This window comes from Dermacentor andersoni, chromosome 11 (assembly GCF_023375885.2).
Source record: "Dermacentor andersoni chromosome 11, qqDerAnde1_hic_scaffold, whole genome shotgun sequence".
In the NCBI taxonomy this organism is placed as follows: Eukaryota; Metazoa; Arthropoda; class Arachnida; order Ixodida; family Ixodidae; genus Dermacentor; species Dermacentor andersoni.
This window is the reverse complement of record NC_092824.1, coordinates 105169108-105196744: the sequence shown is the minus strand read 5'-3', so window position 1 is coordinate 105196744 and position 27637 is coordinate 105169108. Positions and strand designations below refer to the sequence as shown.

Genomic DNA, 27637 nt, shown 5'->3' with positions numbered 1-27637 from the left:
TCCTGCACTGGAAATAAATTAGGATAATTATGAAGAAGACAAGACACATCTGTTGGGAAAAAGAAAATATCAGTGTTTTTTTACTGCTGCAAAAAATTACATCAGCGTTTCACGACCTGCGCACGCACAAAGTGCGCAAGCTGCCTCCCGACGACGATGAGTGTACACTTAACGAATGCACAAAGCAAGTGGTTTCGTTTTCATTTAGTGGGAGAGAGAAAACCTCCCGCTAAGTAAGCCATCAAACACACAGAACAACATTCTTAAAACTTAACGCTGCCTTACAATGCTTCGGAAAGCGTATCTGCTTTTGTCTATTACAAATGGACATTTGTTGGCGGCTAGTAACGTACACACTCACAGTGATGACATGGAACAACTTGGTGAAACAAGAACAGAGATGGCTTGTACATTGTGTATTGCTGATATGTGGGGCTCCTTCATGTAGTGAGGGCAAATTTTGTGCAGTAGTGCTTCTGAATCAAACGGTGCTCTTATGAGCGAGCTTCTTGTTGCCAACTCTTATTTTGCAACTTGAGTACGTGTGAAACGCAGAAATCCTCATCAGGCAGCTGCTGAACCAATTTGAATGAAATTTGTTGAATTTTAAAGGAAAAGTCCTGCTTTAGTGACTGTTGGAGGAAGACATTTGATTTAGGTCTTCAAATTTTTAATGCAAATTACCAAAAATCGGTAAATAAATTTAACCACTAATTCCGCACAAAGAGCAGATATCACAATTCCATAAACTGCACCTCTTACAGTTTCTGAGGTACTGCTTTTTTACTCATGTGAAATCCTCGCTTCGTTTATGCAGGTTTATTGAAATTTCTGCAGTACACAAATTGTACGGATGTTTCCAGGAAATTTATAATACAGTTGATGTCCATTAACTCGACCCTCACGGGACCGCCAAAATGGACCAAATTATCTGGTAGGTTGAATGAAACAAGTTAAACAAAAAAAGGAAATACTTAAAAACACTACAATTAATTAATTGCAGTATTTTCCCAATTCTAACGTGCCCCCAAAACAAACGTGTGCCAGCTTTCTACGTGTACAAAGTAGAAAACTAATGTACAGATAACATTACACCTCCGAAAACAAAGCAGAAATATAACCTGCACTCGATTGTCTAGCAAGACAAATCGGCAAGGGTCTAAATGAGTTGCACAGCGACGGCCGAATTTTCAAAGCCAGCTTCGCTGCAGTACAGCTGTATTATGCCGAAAGCATACAATCGCCACGAAAGCGGTTTCGGTCCAAACGTATTAGTGGGAGTGGTGGGGGGGTCACGCCTCAGAATCTGGTAAATATTATCATCAGACATTGTGAGGTACCATTATTGCTTGAAAATCGCCCTAGGGCAGGCCGAAAATTGGCGTTACCGACGTGAGATTTCATGTAAATGCATTCACTGTTACCTAAGCTCTGCCGAGACACACGCTGCCAGTAATGGGGTTGCCGTAAAGGGCAGGTCCATGCATGCTGCCTGCTCAAGTTCGGGTTATTCGGCGAAGACTAATTTTAGGACCGAAATAACGAACATTTGGGCCCGCAGAAATGGATGGTCGCTAGCCGAGACCTTCGGCTGGAATCGAAATAACAGAAAAATTGAATTAAGCGGAGTCGAATCAATAGAAGTCTATTGTCTGTCTGTCTATATGTATATATATATATGTATAGTTCGCTTTGTGCACCCTGTTGAATTTGGTTTGTGTAACTGCAATACCAGTTTTTGTTACAGAGCTACACAGCTGATAACAATATGCTTCTATTTTCAAAAAGTTTCCATTTCAGCAATTTTTTAACAAGGAATGAGTACCTACATAAAACATCTGCTCCCAAAAAAAGCTTACTACAGTTTCAACTTTTAGATCCAATGTATATCACAAAAAATTGATTAATTGCATGGCCAACTAGAGCATTCCTGCATTTCACATTCGTTTCGGCCCAGCAAGCAGGCAAAGAGCCAAAACGCTTCCTATTAGAGAAGCAGACAAACATCATTGACACAGCAAGCATTGTGCATAATGAGTTGAACAAATGCACTCTGATACAAAATCTTTGCTAGAATATTTTGTTGGATTGACAACATTGTTGTGTGATCATCACTCTGGGCAAGGGCTCTCTTTTGAAGCAAGCAAAAAAAAGGCTTGCCGTCAAAAATGCCATAACACATTTTAAAATATAAAATGAAGTAATGGTTGACTAGATGCTTATAAAACATAGATGAGACTGTACAAAGCATAAATGCACACAAGGAAAATTAAGCCTCTGCAGAAGGACTAGCAAACACAAACAATATTTTTTTTTGTTCTGTTCCAGCTTGCTGGAATCAATATGACAAACACTTGGCAGACGTGGCAAACAACAACTTGATATTTGACTAGTTAGAACTAACGACATCATCGGCGAAGCAAAAGCGAACCAAAGCAACGGTGAGCCGCTTTTGTTATCTTCTAGCACAATGCAATTAACTTGCTTGAGAAAAATGTTGCAATGCATGAGACTGGGCTAATATGAATCCCTTCAGAAACTTGCCATGGGGTATGCCATCCTGCACATTTTGCACCGACAGCAAAGCAGTAGAGATTATATAATGTCAAAGGGGTGACATAGGCAAAATTGAAGTCAAGCTGAATTCACAGAATATAGTGTTCAAAAATAGCATAATAACAAAAATAATGTCTGCCACAGAACACAGTTTCACTAAGCAAAGAAATGCTGTAACCACCAACAAGGAATAGCACAACCACTTTGAAAACGTAGAATACGGAACTGCAGTGACATAAATAATCTTGTCAACAACTTGCCAATGGTCAACAGCTGATAATAATTGTAAATTTCATTGAACTTTTTTTTTTCAATGGATTTTCCTGGTTCTGACACTCTTCACACTGAACTGCATGCAACTATTTGTAGGAGCATGCCACTTTCTGCCACGAACTGAATCGCCAAATGCAGCAGCTCCCGGTAAAGCAAGACCTTGGAGATCATTGAGCAGTGCACTATTTCTTGGCTCTGCTGTCTTATAGACAATGTTTCCGTCTCTCCATTCCTCAGGAACCTTAAATTGAGGAGGCAATGAGTCAGCCTTTGGCATCCCTTTAAGTCCGAAACCTTCATGTTTTGACATCACTAGAGAACACCTTGAGCACTTCAATCTGCTGACTTCTACCCGCTTGCCTCAGGAGCAGTTGACCATGACCAGAGTTGCCAGGTCTAAAACTCAAAACCGAGCCACAATATTCCCCAACACACTGCCACGGTCACAAGTGAGAATAGTCGCCAAGCCTAGACTAAACGGCCATCGCAAGTGTCCATCACTTACACGACTCGAGTGGACATACATAAAAGATGCCTCTGAACAATGACAGAACTATTGCTCCTTGGCATAGCTGGGGAGACAGCAATATGTAGTGTAGCTGCCGATTTGTTGCTATTCGAGTGCAAAACATAACTCCTCTAGCAAAATCTAACATTAGCAGCAATTTTATAGCACTAATGAATTGCCCCATACCAGTGTGAAAAGTAGACAACTAGTGGCTAAATTTAAAAGAAGGCATATATGTTGCATAATAAGAGGTCTTAAAAGAAGCCAGTTCAGCACAAGCTTGGCAGACCTGGCAGCCATGGCCATGACACTGCACAATCTGTTATTTGCTGCCTATATCCCACACCAGACAAAAACTGACCAGAGTCTTATCATGAGCTTGAGTGCAGGACTGCCTATTTTGACTGAGCAGTCTAGGCTGGGTGAGAAACATTACAGTTTGGCGACAGTTTACATTGCCGGATTGCTGCGCAATGCGCGGAAGTGTGTTAACAGTGTACAGAAGCGCTTGACAAAGGTTCACAGACATGTGCACAATCTCTCGCAATGTTTAAAATGAGAAAGCAGCTGCCTAGCAGTGAAAGAAACAATGCCATGACATTTTTTATATTTCAAAGAGTACTGACATACACTTCTGAATTTGTCGAAACTCTACCCCATGCTTCTCGCATGTAAATGGTTGATACTGAACAAGTGTGAAGGTTTCAATACACTCGTAAAACATTTTAATTTGATATTAAAGTTGCTCTCGAAATGCTGCCTTGGCGTCATTGACATTATCGCGTCGTCTCAAGACAGAACAAAATTTGCTGACGTCGTGTAGTTTTAAGCCTGCATATGATGATGCTGCCCATAAAAAATAAACAGAAATGTTTTGCATGTACCTTGCATGTACCGTGAGGAAGTCACAGTGATTGCAGGAATAGGGCGATTCAGTGTATCAGGACGTAATGATGCATAGAACTGCTGGTTACCGATACCAAAACTGATTCAGAGAAGTAAGTCTTACAGTACATTATTTGGGATGCACTGATGCTGGGCGGTATATTTAAAAGGATTTAGAAAGTTTGGACCTTCATTTAATGCAAAAAATGTCGAAAATGTGATGTCAGTACTTCTTTCAGAAGAAACATGCTTGGGGCAAACTCCGATTCCCCAATTCAAATACATGCACAGTGTAGGAACCAATTAGACAAGTGTACCAATAGGAATTAAATCTGTTCCATTCAAAAGAGGAAGTAATTTTTTGTTGTAATCATTTGTAGCTTGGTGCTACAGTAAGGCAGATTACAATTTTTTACCTCACATAGTCCTTCCCTTACTCCAACTCTCAAATCACTGCAGAACTGATTTTCCATATTCGTTGTCCCTGTGCTTCAGGTTTTCCATTGATTCAGCCTTGTTCTGTGATCTGCTAGCCTCATGGTAAGCTCACATGGTAGAGCGACCGCCTCGGAAAGGCGTTGGTCCCTAGTTCGGTCCCTAGAGCAGGACAAATTTTTCTCAATTGCGAAGCTTTCTTGTTGAGAAATCCATATTGGATTTCCTCTGTGGCTTCGTGCTAGAGTCAGGTGGGTGACAATTTTTTTTTCTTTCCAGGAAGTAATTCTAATTGTGAAAAACAAAAATTGAGGGTCTACATTAAAGATCTGCTCCAAGTAGGCAGTCTACTTCAAGTAGGCAGATCTACTCCTATAGGCAACTTCCTCTTTCAAATGCAGTGAACCTTATTAGAGTTGGTACAGTGGCTTCCAAGCAAAGCCTTATCTCTATTCCCATGGGTGAACCAAAAGTAGCAGGAAAAAAAACTAAAATGTTTAAATTTTAGTTTTTTAGTATAGAGCATTGCAAGATGCAGTTTTCCTAAATATGCACAAGAAGATGTGGAATTTTTTACAATACACCTCTTAGCCAGAGTATCTCTTTTTCCACTAGCAGGTGGTGCTTTATGACAATGATTTCTAATGGCATCACAGCTGAAACAAGGTGGCTATTGGGCTAAAACACCACCACCTTGCTGGGACAAATACAACTGCTCTGGCAGCAAGACATTCTTTATCATTAAAATGGAAAGAAAACCCTATGCTTTCCTATGCATTGAAAACCACATCTTGCTATAGTTTATACTTTTTGTGCTATCTAAGCTTATTTTTTCCATAACTTTCGAATCGCTCCGCATTTAGATTGCAGCTCTTGAAGTGCAGCTTACGCTTAAGAGTACAGGCAGTTTTACGGTAAGGTGACATAACAAAATTCAACGTAATTATAGTACTAGTAAACAACATTCAGCACATAACATGGCATTCAATGCTAGGCAATTATACAAAGCGATCGGAATAATGACAGTTGTGGGTGAGTGCAATGACGACATGACAAACAAAATACCACAGAGAGCACGTTAAAAGGATGTACGAAGTGTCTTGGGTCACATTTCCTTAATTAAAGATGATTTCAGCTCTCTTGGGCTTTACAACATCAGTACTTTCCCACAGAAAAGAAAGGAGCACTTGTATTACCAGAAATTGTAACTTTTCAGTTTACTATATACCATATTAGGTTTGTGCGTTTTGCAGCTGCCCTTTGGTTTAGGCTACAGATTTAGTTCAGAAACAGATGCTAATAATCTCACTAAACTCGCTTGAATGAGAATGTCATGCAGAAGGGTTGAAATCTGGGCCAGTTGGTACATAGTTGAAGGAAAAAAACCAGTCACAAAAGACAAAGGACCAAAAGAGAGGTTCACACCACAAAGACTGGAGACAGTCGTTGTGTGAACCTCTCTTCTGGTTCTTTGTCTTTTGTGACTGATTTTTTTCTTCTTTCATTGAGAATGTCATTCTTGCCTGGTAACATTAAATAACAAGGAAAAAAAAATGTGAAAAAGAGAAGATTTCCATGCGGTTTGTGCCTAAGGTCAGCAAAACAGTGACACACCATGTTAGTTGCATACAATGGCACAGCTTGCACGCCCAGGCTGCCGAAACATCCATTTTTTTTTTTGTGGATATTGTGCACCTAAATATTTATTGCCGATAGTACGCACTGCCACAGAAACGTAAAGGCCAGACCGCAGCAGCCAATAAGGGCTAACCAGCTGTAGCCAGTAAAGATTAGCAGGCCGTAGGCAATAAAAGTTGGCCTTAGTCATTAAAGGACATCCAAGTCGTTGCCAGTTAAAGTAACCCAAGGTGTCACCAGTAAAGGCCACCCCAGTTAAAGCCACCCAAGGTGTCACCGGTAAAGGCCACCCCAGTTAAAGCCACCCAAGGTGTCACCGGTAAAGGCCACCTCAGTTAAAGCCACCAAAGGTGTCACCGGTAAAGGCCACCCCAGTTAAAGCCACCCAAGGTGTCACCGGTAAAGGCCACCTGAGTTGTGGGTTGCAAGTGCCTTTCAAGTCTTAGTCAGTAGCGGTCAAGTCATAGTCGATAAAGGCCACCTGGCCAGAGCCAGTGACATTTTGCTTTTTTGCCATAGGGTATAGACACTAAATACCAAACGCTGCCTGCCAAGAACTTCCAAGCTGCTTAGACGTAGCTGCTCGACTGCCAGAAAGACCGAAGCCCATCCATATCACTTTGCCCAAAGAAATCTATGGCTCAAGCATGGACTGCTTGCTCATTTCGATGTGTAAATAAATTGAAAGCTGAAAGATTTATGTGACTAGCAGCTGCCAGGGGCACACTCTAAGAGGACTATGTACATACAGTGGCGCAGAAAGACGGTGCAGCTCTGACAAGTTGGCATGTTAGTGTGGCCTTCATGCATAAAGCCTCGTAACGCATGTTCGGTTGGAAAGCAATGCTAGTAAGCATTGTCATTGTGATGCGACAGGCAGTATGATTTCACCAATTGCATTTGCTGGCTGCTTGCCAACATGGCTTCACATAACGTCTTGCAACAGTTTAAAGTTGGAGCACATCAGGTCGACGTTTAGTCGTGAACACATTTTTGCATACAGGTTTGCTGAAACACGAGTGTCGACGTGCAAATTGGATAATCAGGTGCAATAGATTTGCCAAGCCTGTTTGAGCTTCCAGAATTTAGCCCATGCAGTTGCAGGTACCATCAACTTCTAGCAATTCAACACCAACGAATCTGACCCATCCTTAACTCGACATTGTTCAGAGGTCTCTAAAGGTGCCCATGCATTTGAACCAAGTTTGCATGTCGCTGTGTCCATCTTAACAGAAGCTGGCCGCGTTAATTTGCTGGCTGTTCAGAGGACTTTGAAGCTTGAGTTTATGCTGTTAGATGCTTTGACTGCACCCAAGCACTGTTCTGATGTTTTAAACATGCCTCACAACATATGACGTCATGTCATACATAACTGCACGTCTGACTCTGACCTCGTAATTGAACCAGCAGTTCACTCCAACAATAAGTTCACTGAGAATTCGTCCCACAGATTGCAGAGCGAACTCGTGCAGATCGTCGGGTGGATCTCACTCAAGCACAATAACAACACATTAGCTGCTGGACGTCGGGCGGGTGAGTTAAGGGTGGAGGCCCCTGATCAGCGACGTTAGATCCGTATCGAGTCGGTAGTCGGCTATGTCGACGAGCTCCGAGTCGTTGTTCAGCACGGGTTGCACCCGCTCGTAGATGGACTGCATGGTGTCCCCGCTGATGACGGAGGCGCTGCAGCCGTTCTTGCACTGCGTCACGTTGCTCATGTTGCGCTTGGGGAGCAGGAAACTGATGGAGAGAGAAATCACAATGTGCCACGCACTGTGGATGTACTTGTAGTTGTCCTCGGTCTCCACAAAGGCGAACAGGACTAGGCCGACCGCAGCGAGAAGAACTCCGGGAATTAGGTTGGTCAGCCACTCCCGCAGTGTCGGCTGGCACGAGTGGGACTGGTAGCACCTGCGGACCTGCGAGTGCAATCGATCATGCTTGTCCACTTTGCATGCCTTTTACTTATAGTACGAGTGTTGAAGTATGAACGTTGGCCAGTATAAGTGCTGCAGAAAGCTTTAGGCAGTGTCCCCGTTGTTAAAGCAACCACGGAGGTTGTGTACAAGAGTCTGTTCTGTGGCACGGTCTATGACTAGGCATACAGACACGTCGAGAGCTCAAACCATACCAGCTAACGCTGTAAAAACCTAGTGTAATCATCATCAGCCTACTTGATGCTCACAGCAGAATAAAGACCTGTCCCAGTAATCTCCAAGTGAGTCACTCTACCCTGTCCTATGCCTGCCAATTCCCTATTCTGATCAAACCACCTAATTCTGTGCCATTCTGGACTGTTTTTGTTCTTTTGGCACCCATTCTGCCAATCTAAAGGCCACCGTGTTACCTGCTCAACGCACTATGTGGAGTACTGACTTCTTCCACCGAGCCTCAACTGGAATATAACCCATCCCCATTCGCTTCTGTTGCATTTGGGGAGCACAAATTCTAGTCCATGCTGCTGTCTTCCCACTTCTTAATGTTATGCCCATCATCTTCCACACCACTGCTCATATGTAGCACAATCCTGAGCTTCTTAACTTTCTTTATTATATGCAATGCTTCAGCACCATGCGTAAGTACTAGGCTTGTGCGAATACCAATATTTTGGTTCGAAGCGAAGTCAAAGGGAATAGTAATTAGCGTTGGAAAATTGAGACGCACATAGTTAGAATATTTGTGAGATTTGCATAAAACATGAAATGCAAGTCGAAGCGAACATCAAATAGCATAATATTCAATCGAATGTTCGAAAATGTTTAATATTAGCCACAAGCCCATCTTTACTGGCCTGGAAGTTTTCCTCTCGAGATGCCCCCCTGGCTACTTGACCCGATTAACAGTGGCGCCGAAACTAACGGATGAAGATGGCCTCACCCACGACACGGAGAGCAGGAAGGCTCCGACACCTGCCGGCACGGCAAACACCAGCAAGCTGGTGCGCTGGCACTGGACGCCAAGGGCCACGCCCAGGGCACCCAGCACGTGAGCGATGGAGGCCAGCGTGGGTGGCACGTTAGCCATGGCCACCAGGGTGACCCAGAACGAGAGCACGGCCGAGAAGAAGTCGCAGAACTGGAGCACCTCGTAGCGCAGGAGGCAGAAGCCAAACATGTCCACATCGCAGGCATGGTAGAACTGCGGAACAGGCCACGGAGATGTGTCAACAACCGATTGTTTCCTTTATTCATTCATTATTAGTACATAGGGAGGTCGCGCAGTTACGAAACTGTCAGGGTGACCTTCCGAGAGTTTTGTGATTTTGTGGCCTCCTTATTACATAGGACTGATTCATGAAATTTGAACATACTGAAGCAGAACTGTGGCTATGAGAGCCATGTTCAAGGGCTGCCACGTGAATGAGTGCTTCAAATTTTTAAAAATTTGCCAACCTTGAGCAATATCTGTAAAATATTTTAATGCCTTAATCACCGACTGCTTCCTGGGGTTTCCTGTACTAAAGTAAGATTGTGACTAAGAGAGCCATATTTGGGATCTACTGTAACAAAAAGTGCTTCAAATGCCAATTTTCACCAATTTTATTAAAAAACATTTCAGTGGCATGATTACCAACTGCTTTCCGGGGCTTCCTGTTTCACAAAAACACCAGGGCTATGAAACATGCTACAGCAGAAGCCTCTGAATTAATTTCAACTACCTGAAGTTCTTATTTGTGCACCTAAATCCGGTAAGTGCACAAGTGTCTTTGTATTTTGCATGTGTCAAAATGCAGCTTCTGAGGCCAGGAATTGTTCCTCGAATGTTGTGCTGAGCATCGGAGAGGTGTCATCAACCAACTGATTCACTGATGGCATCTAACATTTCCAAGCAACACAATAGCTATGGGAGTGGCATATGAGAGCTAATGAGAGAGACCACACTTCAACATTTTAAAGATTTGCTAATTTCCTGCAGCCTTTACCACATATTTAGGTTACTAAATTAAGTTTATGTTTCCGACACTTCATAGAATGTAACTTTCTCTCTCAAATGCCACAAATTTAATTGAAATTGGTTCAGAAGCTGCAAAACGAAAATTCTCATATCTTAAATGATGTGGAAATGGTAATTTGTCACGGTCTTGAATGAAAGGCATGTTGAGCACAAAAATGGACAGACGGAGTTACAGGACACATGACACAAACAAACAAATCTGTCTGTCGTGTGTCCTCCCACTATGTTTTTGTCCATACTTTTCATCAGCATGTGCTTCATTCGAAAGTGCTTGTGTTTCATATGTACATTCGAATGGCAAAATCAGACTTGACCGAAGATTTAATTTCTCAAAATTTCCCTACAGTACTCCAATGGACCTTTAGTGGGTAAAGCTTGGGCCAAATGGGAAACCTACCATTGAAAAGAACATGGTGACGCCGTAGACAACAGCCTCGGTGTAAAACTGACGTCTGGTCGCCAGGACGATGGCAGGCAGGAAGAACAGGTTGCTGAGTGTCAGCAGCAGAGTCCGCATCAGAAGGAGGGGCGCCGGTGTTGCTCTGCTGTTGTCGGTGCAACCCCAGCCACGCCAGCCTAGAATGACGTGGGATGTTGTTCACAAAGTGGGAACATTAGTGTTAGCAACGTTTCTTTCGCTACAGTCAAAGAACTGCAGTTCAAAAGGAGCAGAGACATTTGGAATGGTCATTACTTGCCTCGATCGTCCCCCTTCTAGACTCCCATAAGTGTTGTTATTTCTTATATACAGTAAACCTTGGTTAACTTGAAATCTGATACTATCTCGAAATGTTGGTTAAGTCGAAATTTTTCCCTGGCTCAGTGTGAACCGCATAAATTTTTCAACCTCTTATCTCAAAGTAATTTTACGCCGTGCTCCAGATATCTCGAAATCTTAACTGCGAAAATGTTGGGAAAAAGTCACTACCTAAAAGCTTTCCATGCTTTGTGCGCAGTCGCGACATTGCCAAAAAGTGACAAGACCACAAGTTTGTAGCGAAGCCTCTTCCAATGTCTTTTCCTATTACACTTCATCAGTGGTCATAGGGACACTCAGCCTGCATCATCAATGGGACAAGCCAGCTGAAAACGGTGGATGAAAGAGTGGAGTACACCCGAGCAGAAAGCATGGCTACAAGACTGTGGCCCTGGGACAGTATTCCTGGCTGAATTTCTTTTCTTCCTTTTCTGATGTGAGCAATTTCGTGACGTTTCGCATGACTAGGATTTGGACACGCCAGTGCCTATACGCAACAGTGTTTACTGGGCTCAGTGTGAGGATCACTTGTTGGCCGTAGACGCCCAATCTGTCGAGCGCCGAGTCATAACCGATACGCCAAATATACCACTCATGGTATATTGAGCTCTTGTGAAAAATTTAGCAGCTAGAGGTGCCTATTTTGAAAGGCTCTCTGTGGTTTATGCGTGGCCAGGGATTTATATTTGCGTGAATTCACTTATCTTGAGACTCCACTCACCTCAAAATTTTTTAATAGATTTTTTACGTCATCTGTGTTAACAGGGTTTTACTTTAACGAGGTAAACTGAATATGAATAGAATTGCAAGGGCTATTCGCCTTTATTATTTCAATTTCGAATATTTGCCTTATTCGAATATTCGCCTTTGCCTTAGAACTCCACAGACCCCACACTGAAATCACGATACACGTACAAGTGGTGCTGTTATCCGTCACATCAGAATGCAGCTGTCGCGGCTGGGTATCCAACCCATGACCTAATGCCCAGCAGCCACTGAGGAGGGTAAGGAAAGGAAATGTTAAAAGAGGTAACACTTCATACCTCCAACACAGTGGCAGGAGCTGAAGTAGAACTGCCGGAAGTGATTCTCCTGGCAGTAGCCGTGCTGGCCACAGGGCGAACCTTCGAAGACGCACGGCTGAAGTCGGATGCGAAGGTCCACTATGGTCTGCTCCAACTCGCATCGTACGGGCGCCCATGAGCTTGGGAAAGAACGAAGAGAGGGGGGGGAGGGGGAGACATTAAGGTTTCCCACAGGATGCTGCAGAACTACTTAGCACACATTAGAAAGTTCTAAGCAGTATGTATACATTTTTGTTTTACTGGCAGCGCTGGTGGCGGCACCTGCTAAAGCTGTGTTTGAACAAGACGATGTGCTGGGACACCCTTCTGCTACGCAATACCTCTAAATGAGGAAAAGCAATTCAGGGTTACGAACATGGCACATAATAAAGCACAAATATGGAAAGTGAAACTGGAGGCCTGCGTGACTTCATTGAATGGCGATGCTGATATTTCGGCAAGTTGGTACGGATTCACTGTATTAGTAATGCAGTTAGCATTTTGTATACCTAAGCAATGTCTTTATTTGAAACAAAATTTTGGATGCAAAAAAGTGCCAATAATACAGCCTGTATAACGATGCCAGTTTTGACACTATATAGTATACAACAATGAGCCGCCGATGCACCTAAACTACTGTATATCTTCTACAGCAAAACAAGCTGCTTACTACAATGCTTCCATGCCACATTGTCGGGTATAAAAATTCAGCTACTTGGTGTGTGCGCTGAAAAAGAAAGAAAGCAAAATTCCTAAAAATAAAAAAGAAGAAATGCATGCTAGGCTGGCGATACGCAGGGCGAGGTGCCATTTCGAGCCTGAAAAATGTAGCGGCCTAGACAAGGATTCGAACTTACGACCTTTAGATTAAAAGCCTGGTATTCTAATGCTGCACCACCTGCCACTCTACCACCACACATTCAGTAGCTAGATTTAATTGTTATAATTGATAATGCAGCATGGGAGCATTTTCATTAGCGGTTTTTTTCACCACAGAATAAACGTTGCTCATTGTTATATACAAGTATTGTTAAAACCATACATACAAGTATGTTAAAACCAGTAATACTACAAGTGAGTTCAACTGTACTTTTTTCTGCCTAATTAAAATGTTTAGGTGCCTGCAGTTACAACAATTATCAGTTATAACAATGTGATTTTCCTGGCACATCACTATTGTTATAAATGGGTGCGAGTGTATATTGGTTGGGCACAGCATCTATGTCATGACAAGTGCTGTAGTTAATGGCTTTGCACTAGTATTCTTTTAAAACGATAATGCTAAATATACTTGCGCTAGCTAAAATTCTCCTAACAATTACAAACCCAGTAACATAACTAATAGCACAATATTACTCCTGAAAGCCAACAGCCGCAGTTACTCGGTATTCATCAGACTTTGCAAATCTGATACGAATTGCAGAGAGTAACATACACTACCAGGCCAGTCTGATGAGAATGGCAGAGCGCAGAGGAAATTTGCACTTTTCTGTCTCGTATACTTCTTAAGCCCTACTGACACACACAATGCTGGGAAGAACGGAGCCATTCTGAACATGCTTCACAACGCTTGACCAAGAACGCTCCACACCATGGAGCCAGCTCTCTTGTGGAAGTACCGAGCACACTTCAATGAGCTGACGACATTAAATGCAAATGACCTTACCCCATTGTGTACCTGAACGTTTAAACATGATATCGTTAGCGGAGCCACCTTAAAACCAATGTCTCATTGAGCTGGTGCAATATCTGCGTCATCTATCAGTGCTGTTCACATGGTGCCATAATTTGCCACAGAAAACATGACTAACAGGGGGATGACTTTGCCTCTGAGGGCTTTCGTTGCCTTGCTCTTTGAGCAACCCTCGCATATGCTGTCATACTCATTGCCCTTGGAATTAGGATCAGCGCTGAAGCTCTTCAAGGCCACTAACCTGGAACCGTTGAAGCATGCTGCCGTGAAGGACAGGAACCAAGTGCCGGGCTCCGGAAAAGGGAAGTACTTGATTGCGACCAAGCTGTCGTTGGTGGCGACAGTTAGCGCGAGTCCCGGGGGGCACTGAATGCGTCCCGACAGGTATGGCGGCGGGCTATTGTGGTGAATGCAGATGTTTACGATGACCACCTGGGACGTTAGATTCTAAAAGGAGAAGAAAAAAAGTGAGTTATTTAAGCGCACGAGGAAACCGCCTGCACCAAAGAAGACTGAGTACACTGCTCGGAAACAAGCTGTGGTTGTACTCTTGCTTTATTATTTATTTTCACGACACTGAAGTCATAATATCCAAGCAGGAGGTGGCTGCAAGTTGAACACAGCTAGATAAAAAAACAAAAAGTGAATACACAAAAAATATCATCAGTCAAAAAAGATAACAGGATAGTCAACAAAAAATACATCAAACAGGTGGCTGTAATTAATGAGAATTTTCAGGCAATGCATTCCAATGAGAGACTGTTCCCTGAAAAAAATAGAAGTGAGCACTTGAAGGCATGGGTTCAGACAAACAGTGGTTTTATGTAACAGTTGTGCTTAAGTCAGGAAATTCTAGACGTGAACATGATTATGTAGTCTCACGTCTGTATTCAAAGCTTTCCGGAGTGAAGTTAGCAAAATAGTTCATCTCGCGGTCTTTCTTCTGTTGGCGACTGACTCCAAGTTAGTGGTTTGCAACATTATGGCTGGAGAATAGCATCATTGAAAGCAAGCTTAAACATGGCGAGAAGCTAATCTTAAAACCAAACGAATATTCTACACCAAGCTCAACTGAACTATAACATAAAACTTCGCAAGAACTTTTACAACATTCCACGCAGCACAGTGACAGTTATTGTCATGTTGCACAACGACAGGTCAAGAGGGAAAAAAATGTAAGCTAAATTCTGAGGTATTACATGTAAAAACCCCAATCTGATAATGGGGCATTTCGTAGCAGGGGGATTACGGATCAATTTTGACTACCTAGTGTTCTTTAATGAGCATTTAAACGTAAGTACACGGATGTTCTTGTCTTTTGCACCCATCGAAATGCGGCCGACGCACCCCATGATCAGACCCGCGAGTTTGATCTCAGCAGCACAACACCATAGCCATTCAGCTATTGCGGCGAGTAACAGGTCAAAAGGAGCTCCATTACCTTAACCATGCTGTCTAGATGTATCTTTGTCTGCAGCGTGCCCCCTATGTCCACAAATGGTTCCAGCTGCAAGCCAACCACGACTGGGAATGCATCTGTGAGGCCAAGCCACGACGAAAACCACTCTGGTCCCTAGAAAAATTGTACGGAAGCCTTGAAGAGCTCGGCACAATGCCTGTATGATTTCACACACACACACACAAAAAACGGGATGCACGGGAGCACACTGGTGCCCCATACGAATGCAGCATGCTGGGCAAATTGAAAGAACGATTTTCAGCCTGCCTGCAGATGTATCACCATTTACGGAACACAATAACACCAGAGACGTAGTGCTGGTAGAGCTAACAGTTACATTTCACAACTAAAGAAACGTGTTCTAAGGCAAGTTGGTATTCTGGTTTGCTATGGATTATTCCACTTGGCACAACATAATCGATGGGAAGGAGAGAAGAGGCAGGCATAAAACAAGCGCCCATGCCAACTGTTTAATGACGGCTTTAAAAACGATAATGAACAAACAACCCTTGTGCTGCGTTCTGCTTGGCCTAATTCAGCTTGGCACTTGCCAACGTTGGGCCCTGGTCTTGTACGCAATGTCACATGGCCTGACTAATGAGGATCTTACGTTTCGTCTGCTGGATCAGAGGGCCACTCACGTCAGCGTCACGATGCGGCACTATCAACGTTCATGAGAGACACTAAATCAGTATAGACTGATTATGCATTGTTTAAAAGCTATATTTTCATTATTTTCGTGGTAAGGTCGATTGTTTGGAGAGATACTGAAGGCCAAACTCCCATTTCTTAAAATTCTGCACCAATCGCTGCAACATCATCATGACATCACGGATTTCAATGCATCTTATTGTAATTGGGTCATTGTAGCACAGTAAAAGCCTTCAAAACAATGTGGTCTATGGTTCCTTTAGAGTACAATGTAGTCCATCTTTACTGATAAAAAATTACCTAGGCCTGAGCAAGCGGTGTTGAAATGCAAGACGACACAGCGAGCTAGTGAGGGAACTTTAAAAGAGCATTGCAATCAGTCTTCTGTTGCTGTGTTTGTTCTAGCTTGTTAGGGATTCTCTCGCGGTAAGAGTTTTTTTTATTATTACTGTAGAAGGGTGATCTACTAATGCGGGTCAATTTATTTTTCTTTAAGATGCCTCCTTTAATATGTGAACAAGCGGGAACATTTTATCACATACCTGCACCAGGAAAGAGTCCAAGAAGTCCTGTGCATGTTTGATCCGTGTCAGGGGTATCATTGGCAAGCATCCTTGCATGGCGGCCAGTATGCCCTGTTCTCCCAAGATCTCCTTCACGAAGTGGGCCGTGTGGGCCTGAAACTCTGTGGGAGTCGTGGTCGCAGTGGTGCTGGGACCCGACGCCACTTTCTGGTGATCCTCGTGCAGCTGGCTGACGGCGGACAGGGCGGAGGCCGTCTGATTGGACGAGGTCTCGTTGCTGGAGTCCGACTCGTTGAAGCCGGAAGCCAAATGGCGTGGCTGTCGACTCGCTTTGCGATTTGGGAAGTGCCATGGGGTTGGGCAATCTGCAATAAGATGTAGTTTGAGAGCGTCAAGATGCTTTTGTAGCACAAGCAGAAGGGCATCGAAATGTTGTAAAACTGATCAGTAGGGATTCTAAAGCTTAAAGAGCTTAAATGAAATAACAGTGCTCACACTGAGAAGAAGATAGTGCAAATGGAAGTCATTTCACACTTTTAAAAAGGCCGCTTGATGAGACAGCTTTGAGTAAAGAGCGCCTGGCTCCTTTAAGCTATGCAGAACTTCTAAAAAGTTGTCATGGCAGAGAGCAAGTTACATTTATGACAGGATACCCATAGTACACTGTCCAATAACAAAGTTGTACAAACTAGTTTCTTTATAGCTTTACAGAATTTCTAAGAAGTATTTGTCATGGCAGATGGCAAATTACTACTTGCACGACAACACGCCATGTTACATTGGCTAATAACAAAGTTAGTGCGCATGACGAAAATTTGCCACCAGCCGATGTGGTAACGTGCTGCAAACAATCTTGGAAAGCTTGTTGCTAATATGTTCTTGCATTTGGCTCATCAGTAATCGGTTGTGAGGTCATATGTACGGACTAGATTGCCAGGCGTTGAAGCGGCATTGGATCTGTGGCCGACCAGCTGGCAACTATTGCAAGCACGCGTGCAAAGTTTCTCTGTGTGTTCGCACATGGGCAGAAAGCTCTGAAGTGCACAAATCTGCATGCATGAACACTGAACGCGCATATCCATGCGATCAGCACGCTTCCGATGGCTAATTTGCCCAAATTTCACACATGCTTCTGTGCTTTCCACATGCACTGCTTTTGTTGCTCCCTCTGTTCGCATAGCGGTAGACATTTCGATCAGTCCGGTGGACCACGTCGAACCTTGTACCGATACAGCTCGTGCACTGTGAGAATACTACATGTGTCAAGGCGCCGACTACGGCTGGGCCATTCACCGAATGTGATGAATGATTCGAGAAATCAAATACTAGCTATTCAATTTGTGAATTGAATTATTTGAACATTCACCACTCCATTCGAAATTGAATATTTAAGCATTCACACAACCCTCATCGAAAAACAACAGCACCCCTAACTTAGCATCCCAAAATTGGGGGAAAAGAATGTTTGCAACAAAAAATAAATCACGTTCGGTGGCCTGATGCGGCATGCGAATTGCATTGAGAATTTCTGCACGCTGTGTACTTCCACGTACTGTTACTAGATGGCAAGAGCTGTGCAGTGACCTCTGATGCAATGGTACGTACAGGCGCCGACAAAAGTGGTATACTCCATGCAGCGAGAGCCGGAGCAACGGCAAACTGCATCGCAACGCCATCTACAGGCAGCATCTGGGATCGGGACAGCCAATGGGTGCCCTTTATTATCTACAGGCATGTCGCTTGACTCCTGTCAATGTAGGTGGCGTCGCGATGCAGCGTGCCGCTGCTCCGGCTCCCGCTGCGTGGAGTATACCACTTTTGTTGGTGCCTGTACATCCGAGGATTCGGAGTGTGCACAAGTCACCGGCTGTGCCATCACCATTTTGACCAAAAGGTTCAGTCCCGCGTAAAGGCCACACCTCATCAAAAATTGGGAAAAAAATATACATATATGCGGTCCTTACATGAGTCCATATAGCAATGAACACAGATATAACAAACCATCTGATATATCAATATAAATCTAGAATTTGGTTGGTCAATCTCCATTTAAAAGAATGTTCTACTGTTGTAATGAAACCGAAAATGCACGATACAAGGCAATATCCGTAATAGCGGAGCACATATTTCATCACTTGTAGCTAAAGATTTGTATTCTTGTAACTAAAAATTCCAGAAACCCAGCAAGAGCAACTTAAACGTGGCAGATTTTAGATGCGGATGTAAATTTTGGCGAGCAACTTGGCTGGCCCATAATAAACAAGCCAACGTGCCGATCGTGCGTGAGCGCACTAATTGCAATGTGTATTAGTGATGATGGTGCAAAATGTGTTTATAATTCACACTGTTTACATGCCATGTATCGGCATGGTAAGCTGTTGATGGTTGGACAATATTGACAAAAGACCCTCTTTTTGTCTCGTCACAGAGGTATCACACTTACATTTCTTTCGCATAAACTTGATCACAATTTTTTTCTTTTTTTTCCAACAAAGTGGTCGCTTTTAGCAAATATGTAGCACAATGAAGGCATTTTCACATCAGGTGTGACTTTGTTATAATGAAATTTAACTGTGCCAACTACAGGTGAACCCACTTATAATGTTCAAATGCCAAGAAAATTCCATTGTTATAACTGATAAGTGTTATATTGGGGTTGTACGAACAAAGCAGACGAGATAAACATCCAAAGATATTAATTAAACAGACTGAAGTACAGTTGAACCCACTTGCAGCATTACTGGTTTTCGCAATATTCGAATGTAAAAATGAGAAGCTACCCCACTGTGAACCTTAATGTATATTCTATGGTGAAATAATATACTAGATATATAACACTTAAATCTAGCTACTGGGTATCTGTGCCAAAAAGAAAAGGAATGCGACATCCCAAAGAGAAGAAGAAAGAAGGAACGAAAAGTGTGAGCTATGACATCAACCTGGCGTGCCCAACACCTTCACCACATTCTCCATTGTGTCCTGCACCCTGCATGGCATGCCTCCGTTGCCCCACCCTATACATTGCATGCCCCCTCTCTTGTCTCCCTCCTACCCCAGTGAGTCGACTGCACCAATTCAGTGAGGTGGAAGGGAGAAGGGTACGCAGCCAGCAATGCGTAAGGAGATGCTACAGTGTAGCACTAAGACAAAGGCGTTCCATGCGGTGTGCAAGGCACTAAGGCAACGGTTTGGCAAAGGTGTGACAAATGTGGCACCTCACATTTTCGTTTTCTTTTTTCAAGGATTCTGCATTCCTTTTCCTTTCACAACACCGGTAGGTGTCTCGCGCACAACCAGTAGGCAGATCTAATTGTCATAATCGATAATGCCGCATTGGAGTAGTATTGTAGCAAGCTGTTTATTTCGCCATAGAACACATACAAAAGTTGATGGTGTACCACCTATATCTGATATACTGTTAAAACCAGTATCGCTATAAGTGTGTTCGGCTGTAACCTGACTCCACATAACCTGCAAACATTCTTCTGCACGTACCTTTTATGTCAGCAACAATAGAGTAGCCAACGTGCATGTCAGCAGCAACGGCAATGTAGTAATATGCTTCCACCTCCGGCTGTGGAACAATGCTGTAGAAGTCACTTCCGGTGACGTTAACGTCTTCCGCGTACGGCAGGGCCCTCGCACGCAGCGCAAACTTTCGTATGCAAGGCGCAACCGCCTTGCTTTTGATTGAGGAGAAATTTGAAGAAATGTTGACGCAACCCGATATCCTCACTAGCAGCTGCCATGCACCGTCGGGAATGTAGACTCTGCGTGAGAACGGGAGAAAAGAAAAGAAAATTACCTCGTAATGCAGATTTACCCATGACATTTATACAACCAACAACATACCATGTGAATACACACACGTGCACATTTTATAGAAATCAAATAAAAGAAACGATAGAATAAAAGTTAATATTTCACCAGCCTCAACTGTAATATTATGAATCTGTCATGTGTTCTTCTGATCGATCTCAATATTTTACAGCTGTAGTTTCATTTGTCTACGGCGGTAACTCCAATCTACAAAGTTTTCAGAGCATGGCATCCGCAATAACGTTTTTGCGTTCAACATGTTCACCCTAGAATTGGAAAGACGCAGTGTCGATCTCTCAGTACAATCTCGGCACCCCTCTTCTAAATTACAGGACAAGTCGTGAAGATACTTCGTGCTTTATGCTTTTCATGACTTCCATGCTCTAATAAGTATTGTTAATTCAGTGTACAGTAAGCACTACTCTTAAAGAGGACACATAGCAAGTAATAAAGTCAATGTAGATGAAACACTTCTACTGTAGTGAAAGAAAAGGGGGGGGGGTGCTAACAGGGTGCATTAGACTAACATCTAAGAATTACAGATAATCTGCATGCCTTTATGCCCTATATGAGCTTCAACTTCTAGCGAAATACTAAATGGGTGCTCTGTCTGACAGTACATCGTAATGTACATGTGGCATCTATATATAAAACAGTGTCAGCTTGCACAAGTTTTCAGGCTGCAATATACTGCATGTTTCTGCAATGACTGCCTCTCTCAGATTATTAAAAACAGAGGATTCGAGACAAAATGACTGTATTAACATCACAGCAACAGTGGGCATCATCATTTGTACAATAAACAGCAACACAGCAATTAACAGCATCTAACTAATTAAAATCATCTATTACAGACTCTAGGGGGAATGTTGTAATTGCAGAATTGAGGTCAGCCACTCTTCAAGGCCGAACCTTTAGCTAGAAACTTTCTGCCTTGCACCAATCTCAAGAAACAAGTCCAAGAAAAAGCACTGTTGTTTTAGTTATGTTTCTTCATGCGCTGTGAATAAAAAAATATACAGTAATAAAGCACAACTGTAACATTTCGTGGCCCACTTGAAGTGCATGCCATTTCTCAAAAGTGGTGCAAGGTACAGGGTTAGTACCAAAAGGTTAAGGTTTGAGTACTGGCTGACAAAAGCGCTATACTCACTTGAACACAGTCAGCTGAGGTGGCGAAGTAACGTTAAGGTGCATACCAACGTTGAGCAATATGACCTCATGGTGGTGCGTCCATGCAGCCATACTACCTAGGCTGTACTGGCAGCTTCGGTGAATTCCCTGAAATAAATGAAAATATGGACATTGCCAGTCTTATAAAATGATGAAATAAATAAAAGCGAAACAAGTGAAGGAAGAAAGTGTGAACCAATAAGAACCACAAATTGTAATGTGGTTTCTTGCAACAAACTGATAGCAACAAACAGGATAGCAAACTGTTAAAGGCGCACTAAATGGAAATATAACTTGAGTTGTATAAGTAAATTACTTTTTTTCAATACAAGGAGAGACACTCTTGGCTTAAAAAAAGGCTCTGTAAGCCATAAAAGACGCAACACCGAAAGACAGGCAGCGACACTGCCTCGAAGTTCCTGCACAAGCTCATCATTATGCCAAGAATGTTCAGTGTCCGCTCAAGCGCAGTTAATTTTTCTATTGGTAAATATGGACTTCATCGTATTTTAAGTGAGCCAAAGAAGTTTTGAGAACGTTTACTGAGACAATGGTTCTAATGTTCTCTCCACTGCCGAAGTAGAGGTCGTCAGGTGTCCTTGATGTGGAATGGTGTTCGAGCTTTCTCAGTTTAATAATAATGAGAAAAGCTATTTATTCAATATTTGTCAACCATTAAATATTTGATTCGATTCTGGGAAAGCTTGAGTCACATTTGATTCGGTCTCAGTATTAGCACAACCCTAAAGCGTAAGTATATGCACCAATAATAGGAGACACTGAATACCTGCTGCTTGATCTGCCGGCTCGACTCCTGAAGAAAGGCAATGACAAACCAGCTGCCAGGCAGGGGGTTGAGCACGTGGAATTCTGGCATTTCCGTGGGCTGAAACTTGGTCTCTGTCTTGAGGTGATATAGGGACTGGCTCGGAAGGTGAGTATGAGTGGGAAAAGAGCTGTTGTCTGCCGCCACCACGGGATAGCTGCCATGCCTGAGGTAGCTGGAAAACATAACAAAAAAACAACGGACTTCAGCAACGCCTGCAGCTGTGAACCGATTAGAGAATTTCAGAATAGCGCTCACAAAGCAAACTTGAACACCTTGCACACATTACATAGCGTTCGCAAGCAAACATGAACACTAACGTACACGAAGAAATAGTGTTCTTTTCACTGCATATGATCTGTGCTATAAAAGAATACAGAAGCTGGCAGTCTTGCAGCATTGATCGATTTGATGTTGATCAAATCATCACCTTTTATTTTCTCTTCTAGTAAGACCTTCACACAGGAAGTTGCAGCCTTGTTCCTCCCCCCCCCCCCCCTTTTTTTATACCTCATACGCTGTTTGGTTTCAGTGGCTTACATACACTGTCCTAACGTATACTAGTCGGCTAGTTTAACATAGGTAGTGTTTACGTATAAGAAATAAAATTGTTTAGCATGATGGTGCCCTTGGCTCCTACTTCAGTGTGAAATGTTGAGATGCTTGCGTTTTCACTACTATTGATCACCAATAAATGGTGCATTTTCCTTTCATTTTCTCTAAGCTCAACTGAAACACAAGCTACGAGTGGCTAGCCCTTCAAATTTCAGAGATTGTTCACTGATTCTGGCATCTGCAAATCTGATGAAACATGTTTCTTTGTTGCTAACAGGATGGGTCCTCATGTACAGTCTTGGCTTAGACACCTTCAACACAAGACACCAGATGGCACCCTGCCCACTAACTAAATGTATTCAAGGGGTAAGAAAAAAAAAAAACTGCATCCTGCAGGGCAATTGCTTTTAAATTACATAAAGTGAAAAATACTATTCCAAAACTGTCTAGTTCCTGTACCAACATGTTATTTGCAGTCCATACTGACAAAAGACGTTAAACAGCAAAACGAAATCAGTTTAAACTGATAAATCACTCTTTGAAAACCCTTCTTTTTATTCATTGGGCAATAAAGGGTTGATTATTACTGGGCAAGGAAAAGACAAACCTTTCTCTTTTAAAAAGTTCATGCCGAAACCTTGACAGCGATAGATCAGTGCAATGTCACAGATTTCAAAATGCTTTCTCATGCCACTTAGGCTGTTTCAGCGCAAGAAAACTTGTTGACATTTGCTAAGCTGAGTCCTCGGTGGCCTTTGAATATCATTTAGTCCTTCACTGGCAAAGAATTAACTACGTCCAAGCAAATGCAGTTAAAATGCATGACTGAAATGATGCAATTACTTCAGCATGGCATCAACACCACCATTTCATTCTTGCATCTTTTCTGGCTTGCCAAGCATCATCTCAGAGTAAGTAAGAGTGGTCATTCTGCCTATTGCACAGGTACAATTTACTAGTAACAGTCAAGCTAATGTTCTTTGCTGGCTTTTTAACATCATGCTTATCATGTTCAATATCAGCACTTGTTGAGCAGTTTAAGCAATGTGTAAAGCACATAACTGTTCACCTATTGAAATGAGTACTCTAGAATAGAAGCTAGAAGACAAGGGTAGGCAATGACAAAGTCTATAGGCAATGACGGCCTAAGAAACCCACTGCTGTCCAACTTGTAGAATTCGTATGGATGCACCACCAATTATGTTTGCTCATTTCTGTAACATCACATAGGAGACAAACTTCAACATCAGCACCTCTTTGGAACTATATATGTTTTGGAGTGCACAGGCACACAGCAGTGCGATTCCATGGGCATAGCTTATAGTGAGTTCTTATGTTGTCGCCATGTATTGTATAAAACAGCAGTGGATTAGATGGGGTCATGGAATTAGAAATTTGGAGGCATGGGACGGGTTCGTTTGGTGCATGACAAGGGTAAGTGAAGAGCCCTGGGAGATAACACAAAGGGTTTTTTTTTGTGCAGTGGAATTAAAATAGGCTGCGGACGATGACGAAAGCCGTACTGACATGTAAACTGGTTGTGACGGACAGTGCTTATCGTCCATGAAGGCCACAAACTGCCACGCTGCCCGGGACGTTTGAGCAGGCACTGTGAAGTGGAAGATGGCCACATCGCTGAATGTCCGATATGGCCGCAGAAGGCTCTCCTGGTAGGCGTCCGAAGGGGTGTACACTGGTGCGCCCAAGACGGTAAGCAGCAGTGCAAGGTAGAAAAGAAGTTTCATCATGATTATTTCATCTCGGAATCAAAGTATGAACACAGAAGCCAGTGTCGTTGCTGTAACTCTTTAGATAAAGGGGTGCCTTTAGCACATAGGAAATGTATGATGTAGTAGTTCTGCAGAAACCCGCAAGGTGGAGAGAAGTAATGAATAAAAGGAAAATCAGACATCCACCCGTTCGCAGCAATTGCTACAAAGGAAACCCATACGGGTTTCCTTTGTCCTGGTCCGGGACTCGAACCCAGGACCACCGCCTTTCCGGGGCAGCCGCTCTACCATCTGAGCTAACCAGGCGGGCTAGCAGATGGCAGAGCGAAGTCGAATTTGTCGACAACACGAAGCAAAGGCCATGAAGGCCATTTCCTTTATTCATAGGAAATGTATGCCTAAAATCAGAGAAACTAGCATGCTGGAGTAGATTGTAAGAAGGCAATATGGCCAATTATGAGTAACTGTTATGCTTTGTGGATTCAAGTCAATTCTATTTCTTAGAAGCGTGGTGTCATAGGGTTCAATGAACTTTCGAAAGTGTTTTGGAGACTGAAACATCCCCCTTTTAATGCCACTGGTGCAAGTTGTAATTGATGGGGCTTGTTTAAATGCTGCATAGCAAGTTAAGTTACATCAGCGACTGAAACGCATAGAAGCAGTGGCGTCAGAGGGCATTTGAGAGCAAGTCAAGTGAGGCAAGGCACAATGCCAGGAAGAAGTGAAGATGAATGACGAGCACTGACAAGTGCACTGGCTTTATAACAATGTTGTGGCAAATTACAGACACAAAACAGTTGGCTGGTTAGAGGAAAAGACAGAGAACAGGTATTGCAGTAAACTATGGGCTCTAATAGAACCAACGTTGCAGCTGACCATGCAGTCGCAGTTTAGGTGCGACTTTTAGGCTGTCAATGCTGTGGTGGTTACAGTGGTGTTAAGGAACTGCACAGTCATGAGATTGTGTCTCATGTCTCATTCTTAGTTGGCTGCCCATTGACTGAACGTTTTATATATACTACTCAAGCGGACTTGATTAAGCTTAAGTACTGCATTTCATTTTTTTATTGTATTTTCTGACACACACACACGCGCGCGCGCGCGCATGTGTGTGTGTGTGTGCGTGAATAATATTAGTGGAACATTTCTGCCATTTACAAACGCGCCCGCTGTGAATGAATTAGAGCACATTGCGGAATACGAACACGAATATTTAAGTAAGGGCATGTCCCGCAATCCGCTTATGGCTAACGGGAGATGGATAGCTATTGATCACTTCAAAATCACGCTGACACGGCTTACCGACGGCATATTTAACAGTATGGGGTGCGGGGATCGAGTCAACCCGTTGTAAAGGCGAGCGCACGCCAAACTACGATCGAAGCTGGCCTCCAATTCCAGAAAACAAGCCGTAAATATCGACGTTGCAGCGCAGACGTACAACCACAAGTATCGTTCACCAAGTTTCTTTTTTTCTTTCCCTTTCTAAAGCCGTTGCACAACTGCTCTCAGCCGCGGAATCACTTGGTCATCGTAGTTTCAAGCTAGCGCAGCGCGTTGAACCAACTCGGGCTCGTACACTTAGCGCTTTACGAAACGAGAAGTGCCGAGCACGAGCAGGTTCCCGCGCGAAACCCCACAGCTGCACTGAGCGATCGCGAAGCATAAAATGAACGACGTGAGAAAAGAAAAATAAAGTAGAAAATAGGCAGGAGGAAGGATGCATCGCCTCTCCTTCCTCGAGCCCCATCCGCAAATCGCACTGACTGTGGGGCCGAGCTGTCACACGCATTCGCGAGCCGTTTAAACGGTGACGTAAACGACTTACGTACTCACCTAGCGGAACTGCGAGGCGAACGGAGTGCAGAAGCCAACACAACCGTAGCAACCGCTCCGTGGGGGAACAGCTGTTCGCCATTTTCTCGGCTGCTAGCCAGCCATCCCCCTTCGGCTCCGAGCGCCGAGCGGTATTTTCTTTTTTGTGGGAGACTGTCGCCGAGCGCGCGAGTTCATTCGCTTTCGCTTGTTTTTGCTACGCGCGTCTTTGCCGCCGGACCCAGGGTCCCCGGGTCCCGAAAAAAAAAGAAAACGGTCTCTGGTGTGTTTTGCGTTGTTCAAGTGCGCGTTATTTGGGCGCGATTAGAAAAACCAAACGTGGCGGAAACGTCGCCACCACGTTTGGGCGGCGATTCGGTCGCGTAAAATTCCGGCAGACGACGCGGCGGATCCCCCTCGCAATCCGAAACTGGCTGGAGCTTCGCGACGCGTGACGTAGGTGGCGCGAGACTCGTTTCGAAAACGTAACCGCGGCCGGTTGCCTAGGAAACGCGCGCGCGCGCGATTTGAAAAATTAAGACGCGGCTGGCCCGACAGTGCGCTAGACTCCAACTCATGAATCTCGGAAGAAACTTGGCATTTTGCGTTCACATCCAGTTACGGTGCCCCACAGAAGTCCGTTGGAACTAACTACGTAACGACATGCGCTTGCGGCTCAACCCTGGCGCTCACGGCTGGAAGAATGCGAAGCGCATCGGCGTTCGCGAAGCTACGATACGTGCACGAAGAAAGGACACTAAATTAACATTGCTCATCAAGTAACGTTGCGCGGATTCTCATGACGTCACTTCCCTCTTGCAGCTCCTAATTGCTATAGGGTGTTCAGCGACGGAGTGCCTAAGTATTAGCTGTTCATTCAACGCGTCCGAGCGGGTAGAGCCGTTTGCTTTCGTAGTCATCAGGGCGCGCGTCACTTGATCACGTGCTCGTTGATTACATCACGAGGCCTGGCCTGAGGATCACTTCTGGTGCGTGCACTCCCTCTGCAGTCTCTTGCACCAAGTTCCTTCTCCACCCACTTTCCGGCCGCCCTACACTCATTCAGCAATCTCCTTCCTCCAAAGTAACATATCCCCAAATTTTCACGATGCCATGGTAATCAACGCTCAGGAGTATATCGTGAAGTTCGGCAGCGTATGAGTAAGCCATACACCACGGCTGCTTCTGCGAAGAATTTAACAAATGTTAAAGAACCATATGCGGCAGATAGCGCAATCTTAATTCTTGAGCTGGATCGCTCAAACAGGCAGGCATTATTTGCACGAGAAATTGAAATGCACAATTGATTAATTAACAAAAAA

General features: G+C 43.7%; 1 protein-coding gene across 1 annotated transcript; it reads right to left on the bottom strand.

Annotated features, from left to right (window-relative positions):
- Positions 1-52: 52 nt before the first annotated feature.
- LOC126539227 (post-GPI attachment to proteins factor 6-like) lies at positions 53-26527 on the bottom strand. The gene is made up of 12 exons (XM_050185994.2): positions 26337-26527; positions 24298-24463; positions 22177-22390; positions 21370-21497; positions 19893-20167; positions 16416-16762; positions 15205-15336; positions 14005-14210; positions 12050-12210; positions 10647-10825; positions 9173-9433; positions 53-8214 (listed from the first exon to the last, which is right to left on the bottom strand). The coding sequence occupies exons 1-12, from the start codon at positions 26416-26418 to the stop codon at positions 7834-7836; spliced, it is 2532 nt and encodes an 843-aa protein (XP_050041951.1). The 5' UTR covers positions 26419-26527; the 3' UTR covers positions 53-7833.
- Between the last annotated feature and the right edge of the window lie 1110 nt (positions 26528-27637).